This window comes from Camelus ferus, chromosome 14, assembly GCF_009834535.1.
Source record: "Camelus ferus isolate YT-003-E chromosome 14, BCGSAC_Cfer_1.0, whole genome shotgun sequence".
Taxonomy (NCBI): Eukaryota; Metazoa; Chordata; class Mammalia; order Artiodactyla; family Camelidae; genus Camelus; species Camelus ferus.
Window position 1 is genome coordinate 23,672,955 of NC_045709.1, and position 18,907 is coordinate 23,691,861.

At 45.4% G+C, this 18,907-nt stretch overlaps 1 protein-coding gene across 6 annotated transcripts in view; it reads left to right on the plus strand.

Moving 5' to 3' along the window:
- XPO4 (exportin 4) overlaps positions 1 to 18,907 on the plus strand; it is a 102,481-nt gene that overhangs the window by 61,651 nt on the left and 21,923 nt on the right. For 5 of the 6 annotated variants that reach the window (XM_032496461.1, XM_032496459.1, XM_032496460.1 and 2 more), the window contains 5 exons: positions 1,714 to 1,871; positions 2,104 to 2,278; positions 17,237 to 17,413; positions 17,957 to 18,099; positions 18,547 to 18,689. In XM_032496461.1, the coding sequence (XP_032352352.1) occupies positions 1,714 to 1,871; positions 2,104 to 2,278; positions 17,237 to 17,413; positions 17,957 to 18,099; positions 18,547 to 18,689 (796 nt within the window). The remainder of the gene's footprint in view (positions 1 to 1,713; positions 1,872 to 2,103; positions 2,279 to 17,236; positions 17,414 to 17,956; positions 18,100 to 18,546; positions 18,690 to 18,907) is intronic. The other variant, XM_032496464.1, reaches the window with a different exon arrangement.

Here is an 18,907-nt window from a genome sequence, read left to right on the forward strand (position 1 = left end):
GCGGGAATGGAGCAGCCTTTGGGTGCTGTGGGTGGAGGAGCAGCCCTCTCTGGCCCCAGACTGCCTTGTCTGTATCGTGTTTAAACGTTGATAAGCTTAAAAACACAATGACGAAAACGTAGTCACTGGTTTCAGATAAGGAGCTTAAGGACAAGTTGTGCTCAGAAGCTCAAGAGTCAGTGTGGGTGTGTGGATCTGAGTGTGCACTTTTAATTTACTACATGTACAACCTAGAATAGAATAGAGTATCTTTTGAAGAAATTCGTGTTGTAGCTCAGGGATTGACGCGTCCCTTGAGGGCTCCGCGGGCCGTGGGCTGTGAGGCCGCCCTGCCCTGCAGCACGGAAGCCGTGACAGTGCAACTCATTATGGTCCTCAAAACAGGAATTTTGTGTCATTTTCTCATGTCTTGAAACGTTGCTATTCTTTGGTCTTCTTTTCTCCAACCACATAAAAAGGTAAAACCAGTCTTACCTCCTAGGCCACGTAAAAGCAGGACAGGTCTGGACCGTGGGCTGTGGTTTGCTGACCCCTGTTGTAAACCCAAGAGGGAAACATATTTTCAGCATGTCAGTAGATCAGTTAACTTGGTAACTTACAGAAAAGGTTTTAATATTTTATATTTCTTAGAACCTTAAGTCCGAGGATTAATGGACTCAGTCAGTGAATCACGGGTTTATGAGGGTCTGTTCACTGTGTCCCAGCTTTGTACCAGGGACTCTGGAGAAACGTTCTGACTTCAGGTAATTGCTGAGTGGTTTGCTGGGTCAGAGTGAATGTAACCTGAAACAAATAGGGAATAAATGTTTAAATTGTGTGACAGTCGGAAAGTAGAGATTTGTGTAGGAAGAGAAGGGCCGGAGAAGTCTAATGCTTGTGGAACGTAGAAAGTGGCCACAGTGGATGTGGCGGGTTAGGGCAAGTAATTACCTGCAATTTCTTTGCTGTACTTAGTTTTCTTGGCTGTTTTAATTATGCAAACCTGAGAATATTTAATAACACTGTAAAGTTAGGCAGCAGCATTTGGTGGGATTTCCTTCATCAGAACTCTGGATGCTAGATGTTTCACATCAGTATTGCATCATTGAAATGAATTCTAGATGAAGTTTAAGGTGGAGTTAAGTATAATTTTGAAAAATTAAGTAATTTAAGCATTTATTAATAGTGATGGAGGATAAAATGAGATTCAGACATGTTGCTGGCGTGTCCGAGTTCTGAAGGACGGGGTTGGTGTGTGGCTTGAGTGAACGAGGGAGTACCTAGGAAGGGAGGGGTACTGGTGTTCTGAGTGTGTGTTTACTTGCACGAAGCCACGTCCCTGTGCTCTTGCCTGAACTCTGCTAACTTTAGTGAGAAGCTGCCGCGAGGCATAGTTGGCGTGATACAGATGACTGTCGGCGCTGCCGTTTTTAGAAGAAGCAGTGTGTCTGGCTGGCTGGCATCTGTTTCTCTCTTTGTCTTGACATGCTGGACACAGTTCAGTTTTCCAAAATGTAGGTAGCCCTCAGCCACAAATTAATGGGTGTGTTGAAAATCATGGCCTAGAACGTAAAGTGGACACAGGGACAGTCTTAAAATGTAGTTTAATTCAGGAGTTAGTTTTCTAGAAATAACTAGCTACAGTGAGTTTTTCTCTCACCTCACGGACATGACGGACACGTGACCCTCACAAAGGAGAGTTTGTTTTTACGGATTAGCGATTCTTTCCGACAGGTACACCGCAAGGTCAGAGAAGACTCGGACATGGCCCAGGACTCACTGCAGTGCCTCGCGCAGCTGGCCTCGCTGCACGGCCCCGTCTTCCCCGACGAGGGGGCCCAGGTGGACTACCTGGCACACTTCATCGAGGGCTTGCTGAGCACGGTCAACGGGTAGGCGGGCCTCCCCCTCCGGCCGAGGCGGGGCTTGCGGGTTTCTCCACGCTTAGCGGTGGAGGAGACGGGGAACTAGGGACCCCCTTCTGCACTCCGAGTGGGGTTACATGTGTCATTTGGAGTCAGTCCACGGGGACTTGCCTGTAAGAATGAGCAGGTGACGGAGTCTGCCCGTTTGGAGACGAGTCACTTCGGCTGCGCGTAGTGTGACTCGTGGCTTGGCTTGCAGGATCGAGATAGAGGACTCTGAGGCCGTGGGCGTCTCCAGCATCATCAGCAACCTGATAACCGTGTTCCCCCGGAGCGCCCTGACCGCCATCCCCACGGAGCTCTTCTCCTCCTTCGTGAACTGCCTCACGCACCTCACGTGCTCTTTCGGGCGGAGCGCCGCGCTGGAGGAGGTGGTGAGTGGCTGTTCTGAACCCCCTCGTGTGGTCCCGCAAGGAGATGGCCGTGCCTTTGGAAGGCTTCTCACGACAAGCAATGCCTTTGAAGGAACGCGTTTTTGTTTGCATGTGCAAACTGGCGGTCTGTGCTTGGAAACATGACTTTTTAAAAATTTGTGGATTAAAATCACTTTAGTAGGTTAAGTTATATTGGTCTCAAGATTTTAGGTTGAATAATTTAGTATTTGTAGGAAATGGAGTGAATTGTTTATATTAAAAACGATGTTGAAAGCCCATTTTAACAATAAACACTGTAAGTTCATAGGGTGCTGTTAAGTTTATTGTATGATTGTGATTATATATAATTTAAATTTTTTTTTTTTTACAATTTCAAAACTTTAGACTTACTGGAAATTATGTAAATACGATTTGTTTTTGATTAGACTGTGCTCTTTTTTTTTTTTTTTTTGGTGCCATGGTTTAATAGTGTGTGTTGGCAAATTTTAATTTACAGTAAAATTAAGACCAATCACAGTACTAAAGGTAATTTTTGGTACAGATTTTTAGATGCATATCTTCCAAATTTTATATTTAATTTAGAAAACATGTACTAAATTCCTTGACGACACTGCTGTGAGTTACTGTGAGTTACTCAATAATTGTGGGAAATAGTGGATTTCTTTCCTACAAAGTAGTTACCATATTGTTGGAACTAATTTTTCTTTTTGTGAAGTGAGGATCCTTTTGAGAGATTGTAGGGGTGAAAAGTGTCTGTAGACCCGTGATGGGACTTGGGTCGAAGTCTAACTGGGCTGTGTCGCTGGGGGTCTGGCACGGGTGGGAGTGTTTGTGTCTGTTCAGAGGTGTCTGGGGACGAAGAACTTGGGAAGTACTGTGTTAAGTCGTGGCCTTTCGTGTTTTGATGAGGGAGTGAACCAGGTCAGGAAGGTATTTATGTGTCAGGAAAGAGTCGGTCTTGAAGGAATGGAAGTTAAAGGCCTCGTGTGTGAGATTTGAATATCTAGGGGAGAAGAATTACGTTCTCAGCATGGAAATGCAGGGAAAATTTAAGTATTTAAGTTTTACTTAGACCCGTTTCAAACTGTCACAAAACCTGAGTCGCTTGGATTTCGTGGCCCATGTTCCCCCTCGTCTTCTCTTCTGAACCCGGCAGATTAAACTGCACGTTGAGTGCGTCCTGAGAGACGCAGCCGCCTTTTCGTTTCTGTTTGTGGGTTAAGAATGCTTCTCACCATTGTATAGAGGAATTGCTGGAAGATACGTAACGTTCTTGGTTTGCAAAACTGAAGTTTAGAATCTGTTTGTTTTGCCCAGAAGACTAACAACTTGGAAGACAGTCTTCCTGCCGAGGTTTGACAGCGTGGGCATGCTGGCGGGGAGAAGGCCTCGCTCTTCAGGGGAGCAGGCGAGCCTCGTGCCGCCTCCCAGGAAGGCGTTCTCCTTGCGGGTTCCTGATGGGCTTCGTCTAGGAAAGTGTTACTTCGTTTCATTTCTTTCAGTTAATTGTTTTTAAATTGGTCTGTTTATGGATTTAAAAAAAGTTTTAGAAACAATTGGTTACCCGTTGAAAGGGGTAAAAAGAGGCAGAAGATTGTCCGATGCGTGTTGTGACCCACAGCAGCCAGACTGGCAAGGGTTGGTGAGGTTGGGAGCTGGGGGGTCTGCGCGGTGAGATTCGAGAAGACTGAACGCGCCCTGATGTCATCTTAGACACGTGGCATGGTCGTTCTGTGCTGTGTGCACCAGGGGCGGGGGCCTAGGGAGGTGCCCGGAGCAGCGGGGTGCCCGGGTTGGCAGATCCAGCCTGGCTGGAGCAGGGCTCCTCGGACGCAGGCCTGGGCACCCCGTGCACAGTACGGAGTTGTTGACCTGAGATGGAAAATATGTAGAGTAACAAACTGCTCTGGGGAGTCAGCGTGGTGCAGAAGGACCAGAACGCTGGGGGCGGATGGCACGCTGGTGAGTCAGAAGTGACCCTGAGCCGCAGGGCCCTGGGCAAGTTGCTTAACCTCTGTGAGCTGTTCCCTGGCTGGTGCAGTTAGGAGACTGGCTGCTTCTGGTGACCGTGGGCGGGTCGATGGCATGAAGGAGCCAGTACGGCACACAGGCACGTGTGGAGTGATGCAGACAGAAGCAGCCTTCGTACTGGCCTTACTGACAGCCCACTGTGTGTGCTGCTCACCAAGGCAGACCTGCCTTGAGTTTGTTGTTTTATGCAAGTCAATAATTTTAATACTAGATTTTCAAAAATAACTTTAATCTTGTGAAATGTGTTGTTTTCATTTAGTATTGAAGGAGCTTCTTTTCCCAATAGGAAATAGATTCAGCACATACACACACTTTTGTTTTGTTGTGATAATACTTTTTCAGAGCTATATTTATTTAGGAATACATGCAGATTGTCTCTTTTTTAGAAACTCGTGATCTTCGGTGGTCTGATAGTAATCATGTTGCTCTAGCAAGAAAAAAAGAGCATTTTCAAGGGAAGAAAAAGTCTTGGTACTAACGCGTGTTCATGCAGTACGTCCTTGTTGGATGGCTTCAGCGCGCACGTGTGTGCGAGGTTATTTATGACCACCCTCATCTTGCCGCGAATGGAAAGTCTGTGCTCAAAGGAGCTATTCCAGTCTTCAGCCACTTTATTCTGTTGGTTGTTAAAATTTCTTGGTGTTAACTTCCTGAGGATTCCTGAAGCCAAAAATTTTTTCTTTGCACCCAAGTTACTGTCTGTCGTATACTGAAGAGGTGTGAATGATTGTAAGGTGAAACTATTGCCTTAGAAATTAAAATACTAAGAAAATAATTGTTCATATTATGATGTCCACTATTTTATAAAATGTTTATAATACTGCACATACTGATAGTGTATGCATTTACACTGAGTCAGTGAAATTTAAAGAGAATGTGACCTGGGCTTTCTACCCGAGTTTGTTTTGTGGTCCCTTTTGTCAGTAGAAAAATTTTAAGTTCAGCCCCAGGAGGCTCAGCAGATGAATGACCCATGCGTGTTGTTGAGCAGAGCAGCCCTTGTGGGCCCTCAGTGGTGAAGGGAATGGGGCTGTGGGTTGGGTGTAAGTGAGGTGACAGTAAATTAACTTTATAAAGGAAGAGTTTTACATTTAATTTTGGTATATTCGTACCCTAATCTCAAGACCAACAGGATAAGGTAGTAAAGAAGAAGAATCTTGATGCAGTTATTAAGTTCATTATAGAATATAATGCAGTAAAATAATTTTGCAGTTCCTTGGGTGAATGAGGACGTTTAAAGTTCAGCATTCTTAGCTCAAAATCTAGTTTCTCTAGCTCGACGGATAATTACTTTGTAGAGAGGAGATGTGGTGAAATGGAATACATTGAAGCCAAGTTACAAATTGAGAAGTGGGTCGCAGAAATTTGGAGGTAGTTCAGTGATGAGAGGAAATAACTTACTTTTTGGAATAGTGATGTTGGTGCCACACAGATGTGTGGTCGGCCTTGCACCTTAGCTCAGAGAGGATGGGATGGTTTGAGAAACCGTGCAGCTTCCCTACCCGGCGGTCTGACAGCCGGGAAGGGGTACATTGGTGATGCTGTCAGGGCAGGAAGCCGTCCAGCGCGTCACGTGCATTCACTTCCTCTGCTTGAAAGGTCAGAGAAAAGAATTCACTGCGATGCTTTCCTGTTTAAAGTATACGTCTCTTTCTTACTAACAGTGGCTTCAGCTCCATTTAGGGTAGTTGGAAGAAAATTGGTTACTGTTACAGCTTAAATATAGATTCTTACTAAAAGAAGTCCTTAGTAAACAATTTCCGTGTTTTATTTAATTCTGGTTGATGGCAATTCTGCTGTGCACCGTTCCTGACTGGCGTATGAGTCAGCTCTGATTTTTCAGTCTGCTGCCATCCTAGTGTGGAGCCAGTTGCTCATGTTGCAGAATTCTTGCACTTGAGGTAGAGAGTAGTAGATTGAGAATAACGCTTGCTTCTTGTTACAACTGTTGTTCCGAATTGTACTCTTTGTGTTGCTTAACACTGGCATTAGAAACAAGCCAGATCTCACCGCCAGGGTTTCAGAAGGGAACAGTCCAGGGCAGTGGCGCTCCCACCTCAGGGGAGCCCAGCGGGCCCGGTGCCAGCCCGTTTGGGGCGCTGCTGGACTAGCTCGGTTCTGTCAGTATTCATCCCCACCTGTCCTGTGCCAGACACTGTGTTTAATGGGTGTACCTTCTTTAGCATTAAGCATTTGGGTATTCATGTATATTTCCAAAAAGAGGAAATTATGTTAATCTAGCAGTGTAACGTGCAAAAACTCTGAAAACTACACTCGGACTCTTGGTGTTTTTGAGGGGCCGACTTTTTAAGGTATCTGCTGGGCTTCTCTGACAGCCACAGGGCCTGTGCGCTAGCGCAGTTTCTCTGGGGGTTTCAGAAGCCGGGTGCTGGCAGCTGCACAGGGACTCTGGACTTAGGTTGGTTCTGTGCTGTAAGGACTGGCTGGGGAAAAATGACCAGAGAATGAATGAATTTCTTTTGCATTTGACGTTCAGAGACTTCTAAGTTCTTTTTTCAAATGGAGAGCTCACGATGTCCATCTGTGGCATTTCTGTGATTTTTCTCAGTATTGCCATTTTTGCCTTAAAAGACACCACCCTAGGAAAGGAGTCCGTGTGGCAGACGAATGACATTGTAAACTCACGGTTCTTCCAGGCTTCTCTCTTCCTCACTAATGCTTTATGCTGTACGGTACAGTGTGTTATTTGATCTGTCATTGGACTTGGGGGATCCGGCAGTGCCTGTAGATTTTGAGCTTATTGTGAAATAGTTTATTCATATAAAGTGAAAACTTTATATAAACATTGTCAAGAATAGTGAAGTGAACAATCCATCCAGATTAAGGAACAGTGTGTTGATAAAGCCGTTTTCCCTTTACGTGGAGTTTCCCCCGATCTGTTATTGCAAGCACGTTCTGTGTTGTAAGTTATTCCTGCCAAATGCTTTTTCATCATGTTTGCAAATGAAAGTGAGCCTGTGCCGCCAGGCCGGGTTCCTGGCGCTTCCCTGGGCACTGCAGCCTCCCACTGTTCAGCCTACTTTCATTCTGGCGGCCTTGTAAGAGGAGTCGGGGGCTCAGCTCAGTAGGATGCACAAAGGTAGACAAGGCTGTTCCACATGAGAGGTGGCTGCCCACATCCGTCTGACTGCATTTTTTATGTCTTTGAATTCTCATGCTTTTCTTAACTGACTCATGTAAATTATGTCTCCATATGAAGATAATCAGATTATCGAGTTTCATGGAGAAGACTGGGAGTTGTCATGTTGGTTATTCGCTGTTTGTAGTGAAAAAATCTATTGTAGTGGAATGGATTATACCAAATGTGAGAGTCACACTGTCCTGTCATAGTTAGGGTAGATCTGGAGCTGTTGGCACACAGCAACCAGACCCTGAACTAATCTAGCACGAGGTTTACCTTAACGTGCTTTTATAGTGTCTGACATCAGGGACACATGCCCTTTATTTTTTTAGAGTAGTTTTAGTTTCACAGCAAAATTGAGTGAAAATGCAGGGTTCCCATCCCCAACGCGCCCTACCCTGCCCCCGCTGGCCCCAAACACACACACACACAGCCTCCCCAGGGCCAGCAGCCTCACCAGAGGGCATGTTTGTTGCAGCGGATGGACGTATACTGGGTTTGGACAGATGTGTGACGGAGCTCACTCACCGTTACTGAGTCACGCGGAGCAGTTTCACTGCCCTGGCAACCACTGATCTTTCTATTGTCTCACTGGCCCTTTCCAGAGTGTCATGCTGTTGCAATCATACAGTAACGTTAGATTTTAATCTGAAATTCAGTGCAGTGTCAAAAGGGGAGCAGATTCACATCCCAGAAGTTTTCTTCCCAAAGCTTCATTTGGCAGCGTTTTTGCTGCTTTTGTGTATCCGTGGGGCTGCCAGACAGAAACGCAGGTTTTTCCGAGGCTGAAGAGCCACAGGCTCCCCCTCTGTACACCCCCAGGTTAGCTACAGGCGTTGGCAGTGAGTGCTGAGAGCGTGTTTTGATTCCCTCTCCACCCTCTGTTCCCAGATAGAGCAAAGTGGGGTCAAGTAGCCTCCTAAGCCCTGTGCCCCTTCCCAAGCGCTCCTGGCAGCCGGCCCACCGCCCCGGCGTGAGCACAGCCCTCGTCATCTGTGGGCACGTGCTCCCGCCTGGCTGCTGGGTGTTGTTGGAGCTGCGTGGAGCAGGGCCAAGGTATTAGGAAAAAGCACTCGAGATTAGACTGAAAGGTTTAGTTGCCAATTGTCATCAGCCAGACTTCTCACACTTTGCCTGGTGAGTTACTTGTGTTGGTTTCCAAGAGGAATGGAAGGCTCTGTAGAAGTTTTCAGTTCTTATTTTAAATCACCGCCCAGTGAACAGGGGCTCTGACAGCCTGCCTGTGATCTGTGTTTTGTCTGGTGTCCGAGCTTTGAGGAGGGTGTGGAAAAGGCTCTTCGCATAATAAAGGGCTCGAGGGGCTTTTCCATTTTCTTTGTACTCTTCCACGTGGGTGAATAAACTGCGGCAAGCGTGCGTCGTCTTATGCCCGTGCCAGAGGACAGCAGGGGCAGGTCTTGGGCAATGCCTGCTGCTTCCTCCTGAGACGCCTTCCGCTTAAGATATGTTACCAGTCTGTCTGTTTTGGCAAGATAAACTGCAAAGACTTAGCAAATGATGTCTGCAAAGCACTTGCTTTGTTAAGTGTATAAACCCGCCGCAGATGTTTCTCTGGGAGGAAACTGTCTTATTCATCTCCGAGTGCAGGACTTAGCTCTTGGTGTGAGTAAATTTCTGCTGCAGGAGTATGCCAGCTTCTCCTCCTGCTGCTGGTAGCACACTGAGCACTTCTTAGGCCATTTTATGTCCCTTCTTCAGTTCTCAAAACCACCACCCATGACTTTCTATATCATATTTGATACCGACAAAAAGAAGAACACGGACGTGGCTCTAAAACACACCAAGGTGACAGCGGGCACGCCCACGGCACAGCTCGGGAATGCCCCTTGTGCCAAGGCCGGTGACTAGCAGGCCCCGCCTCCAGCTGTCCCTGCTCCAGCCTGCAGGAGCAGTGGCCACTGCTGTGAACTTCCTCACTCCCCTGCCTTAAATCATTTCATCGCTCATCTGCATAAGCTGTGTCACTGTGTGACTATCTTACCACACTTTGTTTTTCCATTCTGCTCTAAAGGAACTTCTGAGCTTCCCTTTTCTGCCATTACAGTGTGACATTAAGCATTCTTTTACCTGTTTCCTAGCACGCGTTTGTGAAAGTTTTCCTGAGGTCTAAATCTCAGAATAGAATTTTCGGATCGGGCGGTGTGAATGTTCAGCTTTAAAGCAGTTTCACATCGCTGACGCGCGTGACTGGGCAGGTGACATGCTCACCAGCGGTGCGTGCGTTCCCGTCCGCCCGCTTCTGCAGCAGCAGTTTCCACAGCTGTGAAGTACGGTCTTGACCTACTTCCCCAGGTACCGGTAACGTTGAGCATATTTCGTGATGTAAATACGTAATTCCCGGGATGGTTCTTACAGCATGCGTGTTTGGTCACACGTGCCACCTGCTGTCCTGTCTCTGTAGATTCTGTACACCGATTTTTTTGTTGGTTTATTTGTGTTGCAGATCTTTTCTAGTTTTGCCGCCCCTTTTCACTTTATGGAGCCTTCTTTTCTTTTGAATTTGGAGTAATTTTAGATTTACAGAAAAGTTGCAAGGACAGTACAGAGTTCCCATGTACCTTTTACCTTGTGCAGCCGTGGTACGTTTGTTGAAACTAAGAGATTATTATTAACTAAACTGTCGGGTTTGTTTGGATTTAACCTTTTCCCACCAGTATCCTTTTCTGTTCCAGAACCTAATAGTCATGGCTGCCGTGTTGCATTTAGACTTGATGGTGTCTTTTCATGAACAAACATGTTCTTCATCTTAGTGTAGTTGAACTTACTGTCATTTCTTTATAATCTGCTTTATTTGTTCCCTGTTTCAGACACCTGCCCTTCCTGTTTTCTTCTAAATGCTTTGAAAGTTTGCCTCTCATGACTTGACCATCTTAGAATTTAATTTTGAATATGATATCAAGTAGGGATTCCATTTCATTTTTCCCATATGGGTAACAGATTTTTCCAGCAGCATACATACATGCATTCATCATTCATTCATTTATATTTGTATTTCCCTTCCTCCTCCCAACCCCAGTTTTATTGAGAAATAATTCACATACATCACCATGTTAAGTTTAAGGTGTACAGCATAGTTTTGATTTACATATATATACATATATATATAATATAGTTTTATTTACTTATATTGTGAAATGATTAGCACCAGAGGCTTAGTTAACACCCATCATCTCATTTAGATACAGTAAAAAGAAAAGAAAAACCTCCTCCTTGTGGTGAGAACCGTTAGGATCTACTTCCTGCACAACTTCCCTGAGCACCGGGCAGCAGAGCAAGCGAAGGTCGCTATGCTGTACGTGGCCTCCCAGGACTGACTTATCGTGCAGCTGGAAGTCTGTATCTTTTGACTACCTTCCTCCAACGTCTCCTCCCCCTGCCCCCTCACCTCTGGTAACCGCAAATCTGATCTCTTAAGATTCCACATATGAGTGAGATCATACAGTATTTGTCTCTCTCTGTGAAACAGAGTGAATTTGACCGTTTCACTTTGCATGATGCCCTCAGGGTCCATGCATATGGTCACAAATGGTAGGACTGGATTTCCTCCTTTTTTAATGGCTGAACAACAGTCTGTTCTGTGTATGCCATAATTTCTTCATTCATTTGTCCATCAGTAGACACCTGAGTGGCTTCCGTGTCTTGGCTGTTGTAAATAGTGCTGCTCTGAACGGGGAGGCGCAGGGGTCTTTTCCAGTTGGTGTTTCCCGTTGGCTGATTCCCAGAAGTGGAATTGCTAGATCATGTGGCAGTTCTGTTTTTAATTTGGGGGGAACCTCCCTGCTGTTTTCCATAGTGGCTGCAGCAATTTCAATCCCACCAGCAATGCACAAGTGTTCCCTTTTTCCACGTTTTCACCAACACTCCTTATCTTTTGTCTTTTTGATGGTGGCTGTTTTAACAAGTATGATGTGATGTCTTAAATGTGGTTTTGATTTGTCTTTTCCCGATGGTTAGTGGTATTAAGCATCTTTTCATGTACCTGTTGGCCATTTGTGTATCTTTTTTGGAAAAATGTCTGCTTTGGGGCTCTGTCCATGTTTTAATCAGATTTTTTGCTGTTGAGTTGCAAGAGTTTTCTTATATATTTTAGATATATAAGAGCAGATGTTCTATTCAATATAGTATTGGAAGTCCTAGCCATAGCAGTTAGACAAGAAAAAGAAATAAAAGGGATCCAGATTGGAAGAGGTAAAATTTTCACTATATGCAGATGACATGATACTATATATAGGAAACCCTAAAGGCTCCACTACTACCAGAGCTGATAAAAGAATTCAGCAAGGCAGCAGGATACAAGATTAACATACAGAAATTAGTTGCATTTCTTTACACTAACAGTGAAATATCAGAAAAGGAAAGTAAAGAAACAATCCCTTTTTAAATTGCATCCAAAAAAAAAAAAATACTTAGGAATAAATCTGACCAAGGGAGTTGAAAAACTTATGCATGGAGAACTAAGGAAGTTAAAAATGACTTAAAGAAGTGGAAAGATATCCCATCTTCTTGTATTGGAAGAATTAATATTGTTAAAATGGCTCTACTGCCCAAAGCAATCTACAGATTTAATGTGATCCCTATCAAATGACTCAGGACATTTTTCTCAGAACTGGAACAATTAATCCTGAATTTTATATGGAATCACAGAAGACCCAGAATTGCCAAAGCAATGCTGAAGAAAAAGAATGAAGCTGGAGGAATAACCCTCCCAGACTTCAGGCAATACTACAGAGCTACGGTAATCAAAACAGCATGGTATTGGTAGAAAAACAGACATATGGATCGGTGAAAAAGAAAAGAGAGCCCAGAAATAAACCCACAAACTTTTGGTCAATTCATCTTTGACAAAGCAGGCAAGAACATACAATGTAGTAAAGACAGTCTCTTCAGCAAATGGTGTTGGGAAAACTGAACAGAAGCATGTAAATCAATGAAGTTAGAATTCTCCCTCACACCATACACAGAAATAAACTTAAAATGGCGTAAAGACTGTTTTTAAACATAAGACAAGACGCTATGAACCTCTTAGAAGAAAACGTAGACAGAACATTCTCTGACATAAATCTTAGCAGTGTTCTCCTAGGGAAGTCTACCCAGGCAATAGAAATAAAAGTAAAAATAAACAAATGGGACCTAATGAAACTTATAAGCTTATCCACAGCAAAGGAAATCATAAGCAAAACAAAATAACAACCTACAGAATGGGAGAAAATATTTGCAAAAGATGAGACTGACAAGGACAAGGGCTTAATTTCCAGAATATATAAGCAGCTCATACAACTTAATAACAAAAAAAAAAAAACCCAGTCCAAAAATGGGCAGAAGACCTAAACAAGGAATTCTCCAATGAAGACATACAAATGGCCAATAGACACATGAAAAAAAGCTCAATATTGCTAATTATCAGAGAAATGCAAATCAAAGCTACAGTGAGGTATCACCTCACACCAATCAGAATGGCCATCATTCAAAAGTCCACAAATGATAAATGCTAGAGAGGGTGTGGATAAAAGGGAACCCTCCTACACTGTTGATGGGAATATAGTTTGGTGCAGTCATTATGGAAAACAGTTGGAGATTCCTCACAAAAGTAATAGACTTACCTTATGATCCAACAATCCCACTCCTGGGCATATATCTGGAGGGAACTCTAATTCAAAAGACACCTGCACCCCCAGTGTTCACAGCAGCACTATTTACAACAGCCAAGACATGGAAACAACCTAAATGTCCATCAACAGATGACTGGATAAAGAAAATATGGTATATTTATACAATGGAATACTACTCAGCCATAAAAAAGAACGAAATAGTGCCATTTGCAGCTAAATGGATGGACCTAGAGATCGTCATTCTAAGCGAAGCAAGCCAGAAAGAGAAAGAAAAATACCATATGATATCACTTATATGTGGAATCTAAAAAAAAAAAAAAAAAAGACAGATGAACTTATTTACAAAACAGAAAAAGACTCACGGACAGAAAACAAAGTTATGGTTACTGGGGGTTTGAGGGTGGGAAAGGATAAATTGGGAGTTTGAGATTTGCAGATGTTAACTACTGTGTATAAAATAGACAAAAAACAAGTTTCTTCTGTAGAGCACGGGGGATTATATTCAATATCTTGTAGTAACCTATAATGAAAAAGAATATGAAAAAACATACGTGTGTACATGAATGACTGAAACATGATGCTGTGCACCAGAAATTGATACAGCATTGTAAGCTGACTATACATCAATAAAATATATATATTTTAAAAAACTTGCAAAAGACAATCAGAATTAAATAAGAGTAGAAAGGCCAGAGAAGAAGAGCAGGCTGTACTGATCTGCATAGACAGGTTCGGGTTTTTAGACTTGAGTTGGAAGATCTTGTCGGGACGGAGACACAACACTCCCTAAGAGAGTCTCATGCAGAAAGAGGAGACACCCCTGCTCCCCAGAGTTTTTTCTAATATTAAGTAAAAATAAAAATAGAAGAAAAATCTCTTGGAAAAGTTCACATAGTGAATGATATGGAATCCTCAATCTCCTGACAACAGATGATGCTTGAACAGATTTTTCTTGGCTATTTCTGTACCACCAGGGTCTAGTTTTTGAGGTTCTTTTTTGAACAGTTGTAACTGTCTTAAACATCAAGTTTTTATAACTTTTATTCTTTCTTAAAGACCTTACAACTAAAAGAACATTTATTATCTTGTAATTACCTTAGAATATGTCTAAAAGACATGAAGTTTTAGTGATGTGACGTCTCCTATATTTTAAACATTTTGTTTCATGATCTTTGGAAGTATTCCACCGTAACTAGTTGATTCCCATCTGTAATTAAAAAACAAGAAAACGAAAAGGACAAGACAATGGAACCGTCTACAAGGATGACGTACTGGTGAAACGAGTCACTACAGAGGAAGTAAACAGCTACTCTTCATTACTTTTCAGTTTTCTGGTCACGTTTCCCCAAATACAGCACGATCTTTCACGAAGTATGAAGATATCTTTTAATTTTGTTTGCCTACTCGTTTTTTTACCATTTCATTGATACTATCTGAAATTCAGAATTTTTCATTTTCTGCCCATGGTAACAAAGAGAAGGAAGTTGTCAGAATAAAATGTTTCACAGGGATAAAAGGAACCATCAGGTGAATATAAAGAGGCAGCAGCACTTTTGCTCCAGCAGTGTTGGTGGAATTGACGGTGTAAGTGGCTCCTGAGACTGAGTTTTAGGTGATCATATCATAGACCAGTTTTATCAAATCCAGCCATTCATAAGCAGAAGGTACATTTCCAAGGACAAAAAGAAAAAAATGGCATTGCCAGCCAATCCACAGAAAAACGCCACCCAGTGTCTTGTGAGTTTAGAATTTGCTAATGATTCCCTCATCTTTTTTGATGGTCTTGCAACAAAATTTACTTAGTATGATTGTAATTGTATTAATGGTGAAAGCAGTTTGCCCAGAGGTGGTTGGAAGGAAGTAAATGATATAATGAGAATAATGGTTGAATCGGTCTTTTTGATTAGTGTTTCTAAATCTAAGTGAGTATGTCACAGCATTTCTGGGGCCAGGATATGGCTGTCTTCCACAAGACTGTGAGCTGCCAGAGCGCAGCCGTGCGATGTGCGTGAGCAGGAAGCAGGGCTTTAGCGGTCAGTTGGGAGCTGTCGGAGCTGGGTTTGCGGGACGGGGCCCCCTTGTCTGTGGGCTCCAGGTCCGCTAACCCCCTGTGTGACCCCCAGGTCGACGCTGTGGCGCTTCTCACAGTTGTCCCAGGTGCGTGCGGGCAGGGAACGACACGCCTTCGGGCCTCACTCTGCACACAGGTGTCCTCTCACCCTCTCCAGGTTGTTGCATTTTTGTCACGAAGCATTGACATTCTTGCTGTGTGCTGACTGGTTGGACGGCCTCCAGGTTTCGAGCTGCCTGGGGCCCCGGCGCAGGAGGCCTGGGGTCGGCCTCGCGGAGAAAGCTTCGTGGACAGGCGCCAGCTATGGCCACCAGTTCACGTCAGAGGATCCACGGCGGGCATGTGTTGCCTAAGGCGGCTGTAACCAGAAACACACGTAAAACAAGGTTACGTGTTGATCTGCTCCCCCGTGCGTGTTGAGAAATGCAGTGACAGAGGACTCACAGCTTTGTAGGACAGAAACGGCACAGGGGTCAGAATTGCCTGTTTACAAGGTGAATGTGTTCTCTCGTCAGTTGCTTTCAAAGAATTGCCGTTTTCAGGCAGTATATACTTTCAAGGCCAAGAAAACAGGAATAAAATTTTGGGTTTGTTATTTTAAAATTCTTACTGAAACTTTCTAATGTATTTATTTTCATTTTCCCTTTATTCTTGAGTAATGATGTCACAAAATTACTTAAAAATATTTTTGAAAAACTTAAAGGTTCATTTGACCCAAAAATAGCTAATTTTGTGTTCCATGGGTTATTAAACACTCAAGACATAAAGCAGTTTACTGGAGGCAGTTCACCTGGGGGCTCAGGTGTGGTGGTCCGGCTTCATCTGGAATGCTTGGAGCAGACCTTCCATCCTCTCGCCTCCCGAATCGTTGATAAACTGCTGCAATAGTGGTTTGAGTTCTGTGTTTGTGGATGAAACCTCTCTGCTTGAGAAACCACAAGAGGAAGTTAGAGACTAGACCATACACCTGTAGTGTTTCTGGTTCAGCACCTGTGAACAGAACGTCGGAAGTTGAGGATTGTGCCAGTCTCAACAAATTGCTTGTGAGAGATGCCGTTGCTGAAAGCCGGCCCTGGGATGTGTGTTCCTCTCGTGGCCTTTAGTGTGTTTCCTGTACAAATTTGCTTGCTTCTCCGTTTCCCTTTGGAATGAGTTCGCAAGTGTGAGTGGCACGTTGTTCACGTCTGTGCGCTATAAGCATGGTGTTGGCGCCCGAGCGTCCTGAGTTCCGCTGAGTAGTGAGCTCGTGACTTGTGGATGGAGGAGTCGGTGCAGAGGCTGGACTCTGTATCCAGATTACCAACACGGACGTGTTCGGATGTGGGTCCTTTTCAGCATGAGACACGGTGAGTGGTGTGTCTGCGCTCCGGGGAGCGGCCCTGGGTCCCAGACTGCAGGCTCTTCCCCTCAGCACGGCAGGGGCTTTACCTCGGAGCTACTCAGGCCACAGCCCATGTGTGGGGACGACTTCGTGTCCCTGCCTGGCTCCCTTCAAGTCTGCTTGCTTGCCGTCTGCTCGGCATCCCCACTTGTCCGCACGTGCCGGCCCCTGCGGGCCCATGGGCTGGTGGCGCCGCCTCAGCGCCTTCCTCAGACTCCGGTGAGGCCCGGCCCTGCTTGTCTTCTCTTTTTAAATAAAATTTCGAGGTGCATCTGTGACATTCTCCCTGTGCGTTCTTAAACATGCTGACTAGGCCAGTCTGTTCTCATGATTCTTCAGTGTTTCCAAAATTGTTTAATTTTACTTTAATCTAACTGTTATCTTATTGACTACAGGAAAACATTAATACCAATATTATTTGAAAACCACATGAGCACTGAACAGCTAGTCTTCTCTAAACATTAATTTGCTAAGAATTTAGATTAAGTTAGAAAGAGTTTAGAAAGTGTAATGAGAAGGCTGCACACATTTACTGCAGTGTTTGCAAGGAGTAGTTAACTTTAGGATGAGCTCAGTTAGCTTGATGATTGAATAATCACCAGAACCTTTGTGAAAGGATAGACATAGGAGCCACTGGCGGGTGTGGCTGTCGCCGCAGCACCCCTCACTCTCTGGCTGTTGGCTCTGCGTGTCCCTCTCGCAGCTGGACAAAGACGACATGGTGTACATGGAGGCATACGACCGGCTGCTGGAGTCCTGGCTCACTTTGGTCCAAGACGACAAACATTTTCATAAAGGCTTCTTCACCCAACACGCAGTTCAAGTTTTCAATTCCTACATTCAGTGCCACCTGGCTGCTCCTGACGGCACGAGGAATTTGGTAAGTTTTCAGGCAGACTGTAATTCAGCTTCTGCTTCGCCCTCAGCTCTATTTCATCTGTCTTGTCCTGTTACATGCTGTCTAACACCAGGACAGCAGTGTGGGCTCCTTGGGAGGATGTGTTGGGAGCCAGGGCAGGGCTGGGCTGCGCGGTCCCTGTCTGAGTAGGTTCCTGTATCCTGGGCATTGCTGGTTGCTGGCGCCCGTCTCTTTGGTTTTCAGTTGCCCATCTGTGTCTCCCCAGTTGACAAGTAACTTGAGTGACTTCTTGTACCCAAAGGACCATGGATCTTAAAGATGTCACATCTTTTCAGGGACAGAAGTTAAAGCCTCTGGTGTGGGAGGGGCTGTAGGTGCGCAGCTGGCTGTGTGGGTGGGTGGCTCCCCTCTTGTTTCCCTTTCGCGTGCCCCCTCTTGGTAACTCGGGGCATGGCGGGTGCCAGTCCCCAGTCGGCACTGAGGGCTGGCGCTGTCCTTCCCCTTTCCCCATGCAGTGCGGGGGGGCCTTATAGCTCGAGTCTGTCTTTCTTTCCTCCATAACAGACTGCCAATGGTGTGGCCTCTCGCGAGGAGGAGGAAATAAGTGAGCTTCAGGAGGATGACCGAGACCAGTTTTCGGATCAGCTGGCCAGCGTCGGAATGCTAGGGCGCATTGCTGCCGAGCACTGTGTGCCTCTCCTGACCAGGTACACAAGCCAGGGCCCCCCACGGAGCAAATGCCCCAGCCACAGTCCCCAGGGGGGCACTTAGAGTGTCTACAGACTTTACCCATCCTGCCCCCGTCTCAGCACCTGGCGCCAGTGGACGGGAACACACTCATGGTTCAGCCCTCGGCTTGTGCCCTGGGAGCCCAGGTGTCACAGCATAGATGGCAGACAGATTATTGAAAACATGGTATGAGAAACGATGGACCTCTGTCTGTAAAAACTTGGAATAACCAGTTTACAGATGACTGTGTAAATCTTGACTGTTCGTAAAGCCGTGTCTTACTTGTGTTACGAACGATCAGTCACAGTTACGAACGATCAGTCACAGTTCTTAGAGCGCTGTGAGCACGCGTGTCCGTGGCAGCCCCTCCTGGGGGGCGTGCGCGTGCTCCAGCCGCCCCCTGACCCACTCCCCCCCACCCCCAGCTTGCTAGAGGAGCGAGTGGCGCGGCTGCACGGGCAGCTCCAGCGGCGGCAGCAGCTCCTCGCCTCGGCCACTCCGGGCGCGGCGGACGGCCGGGCGCTCGACGACCTGTACGAAGACATTCACTGGCTTATTTTAGTTACAGGTTGGTTGCTTGTCGCTTTTTAAAATGTTGTTGCTACCTGAGCACTCTGAGCCTTGAGCAGCTCCGTGTATTAAAAGCAGCCACTCCTGCCTAGTCCTGGCGAAACCTGGCATGGTGGGTGATGTCGCAGGCCCCGGGGCTCCTGTGACTGTCGGCCAGCACGTCCGCAGCGGTTCATGGGGATTCAGTGGCGCCCCGAGTTACTGCTGCTGCTGGGT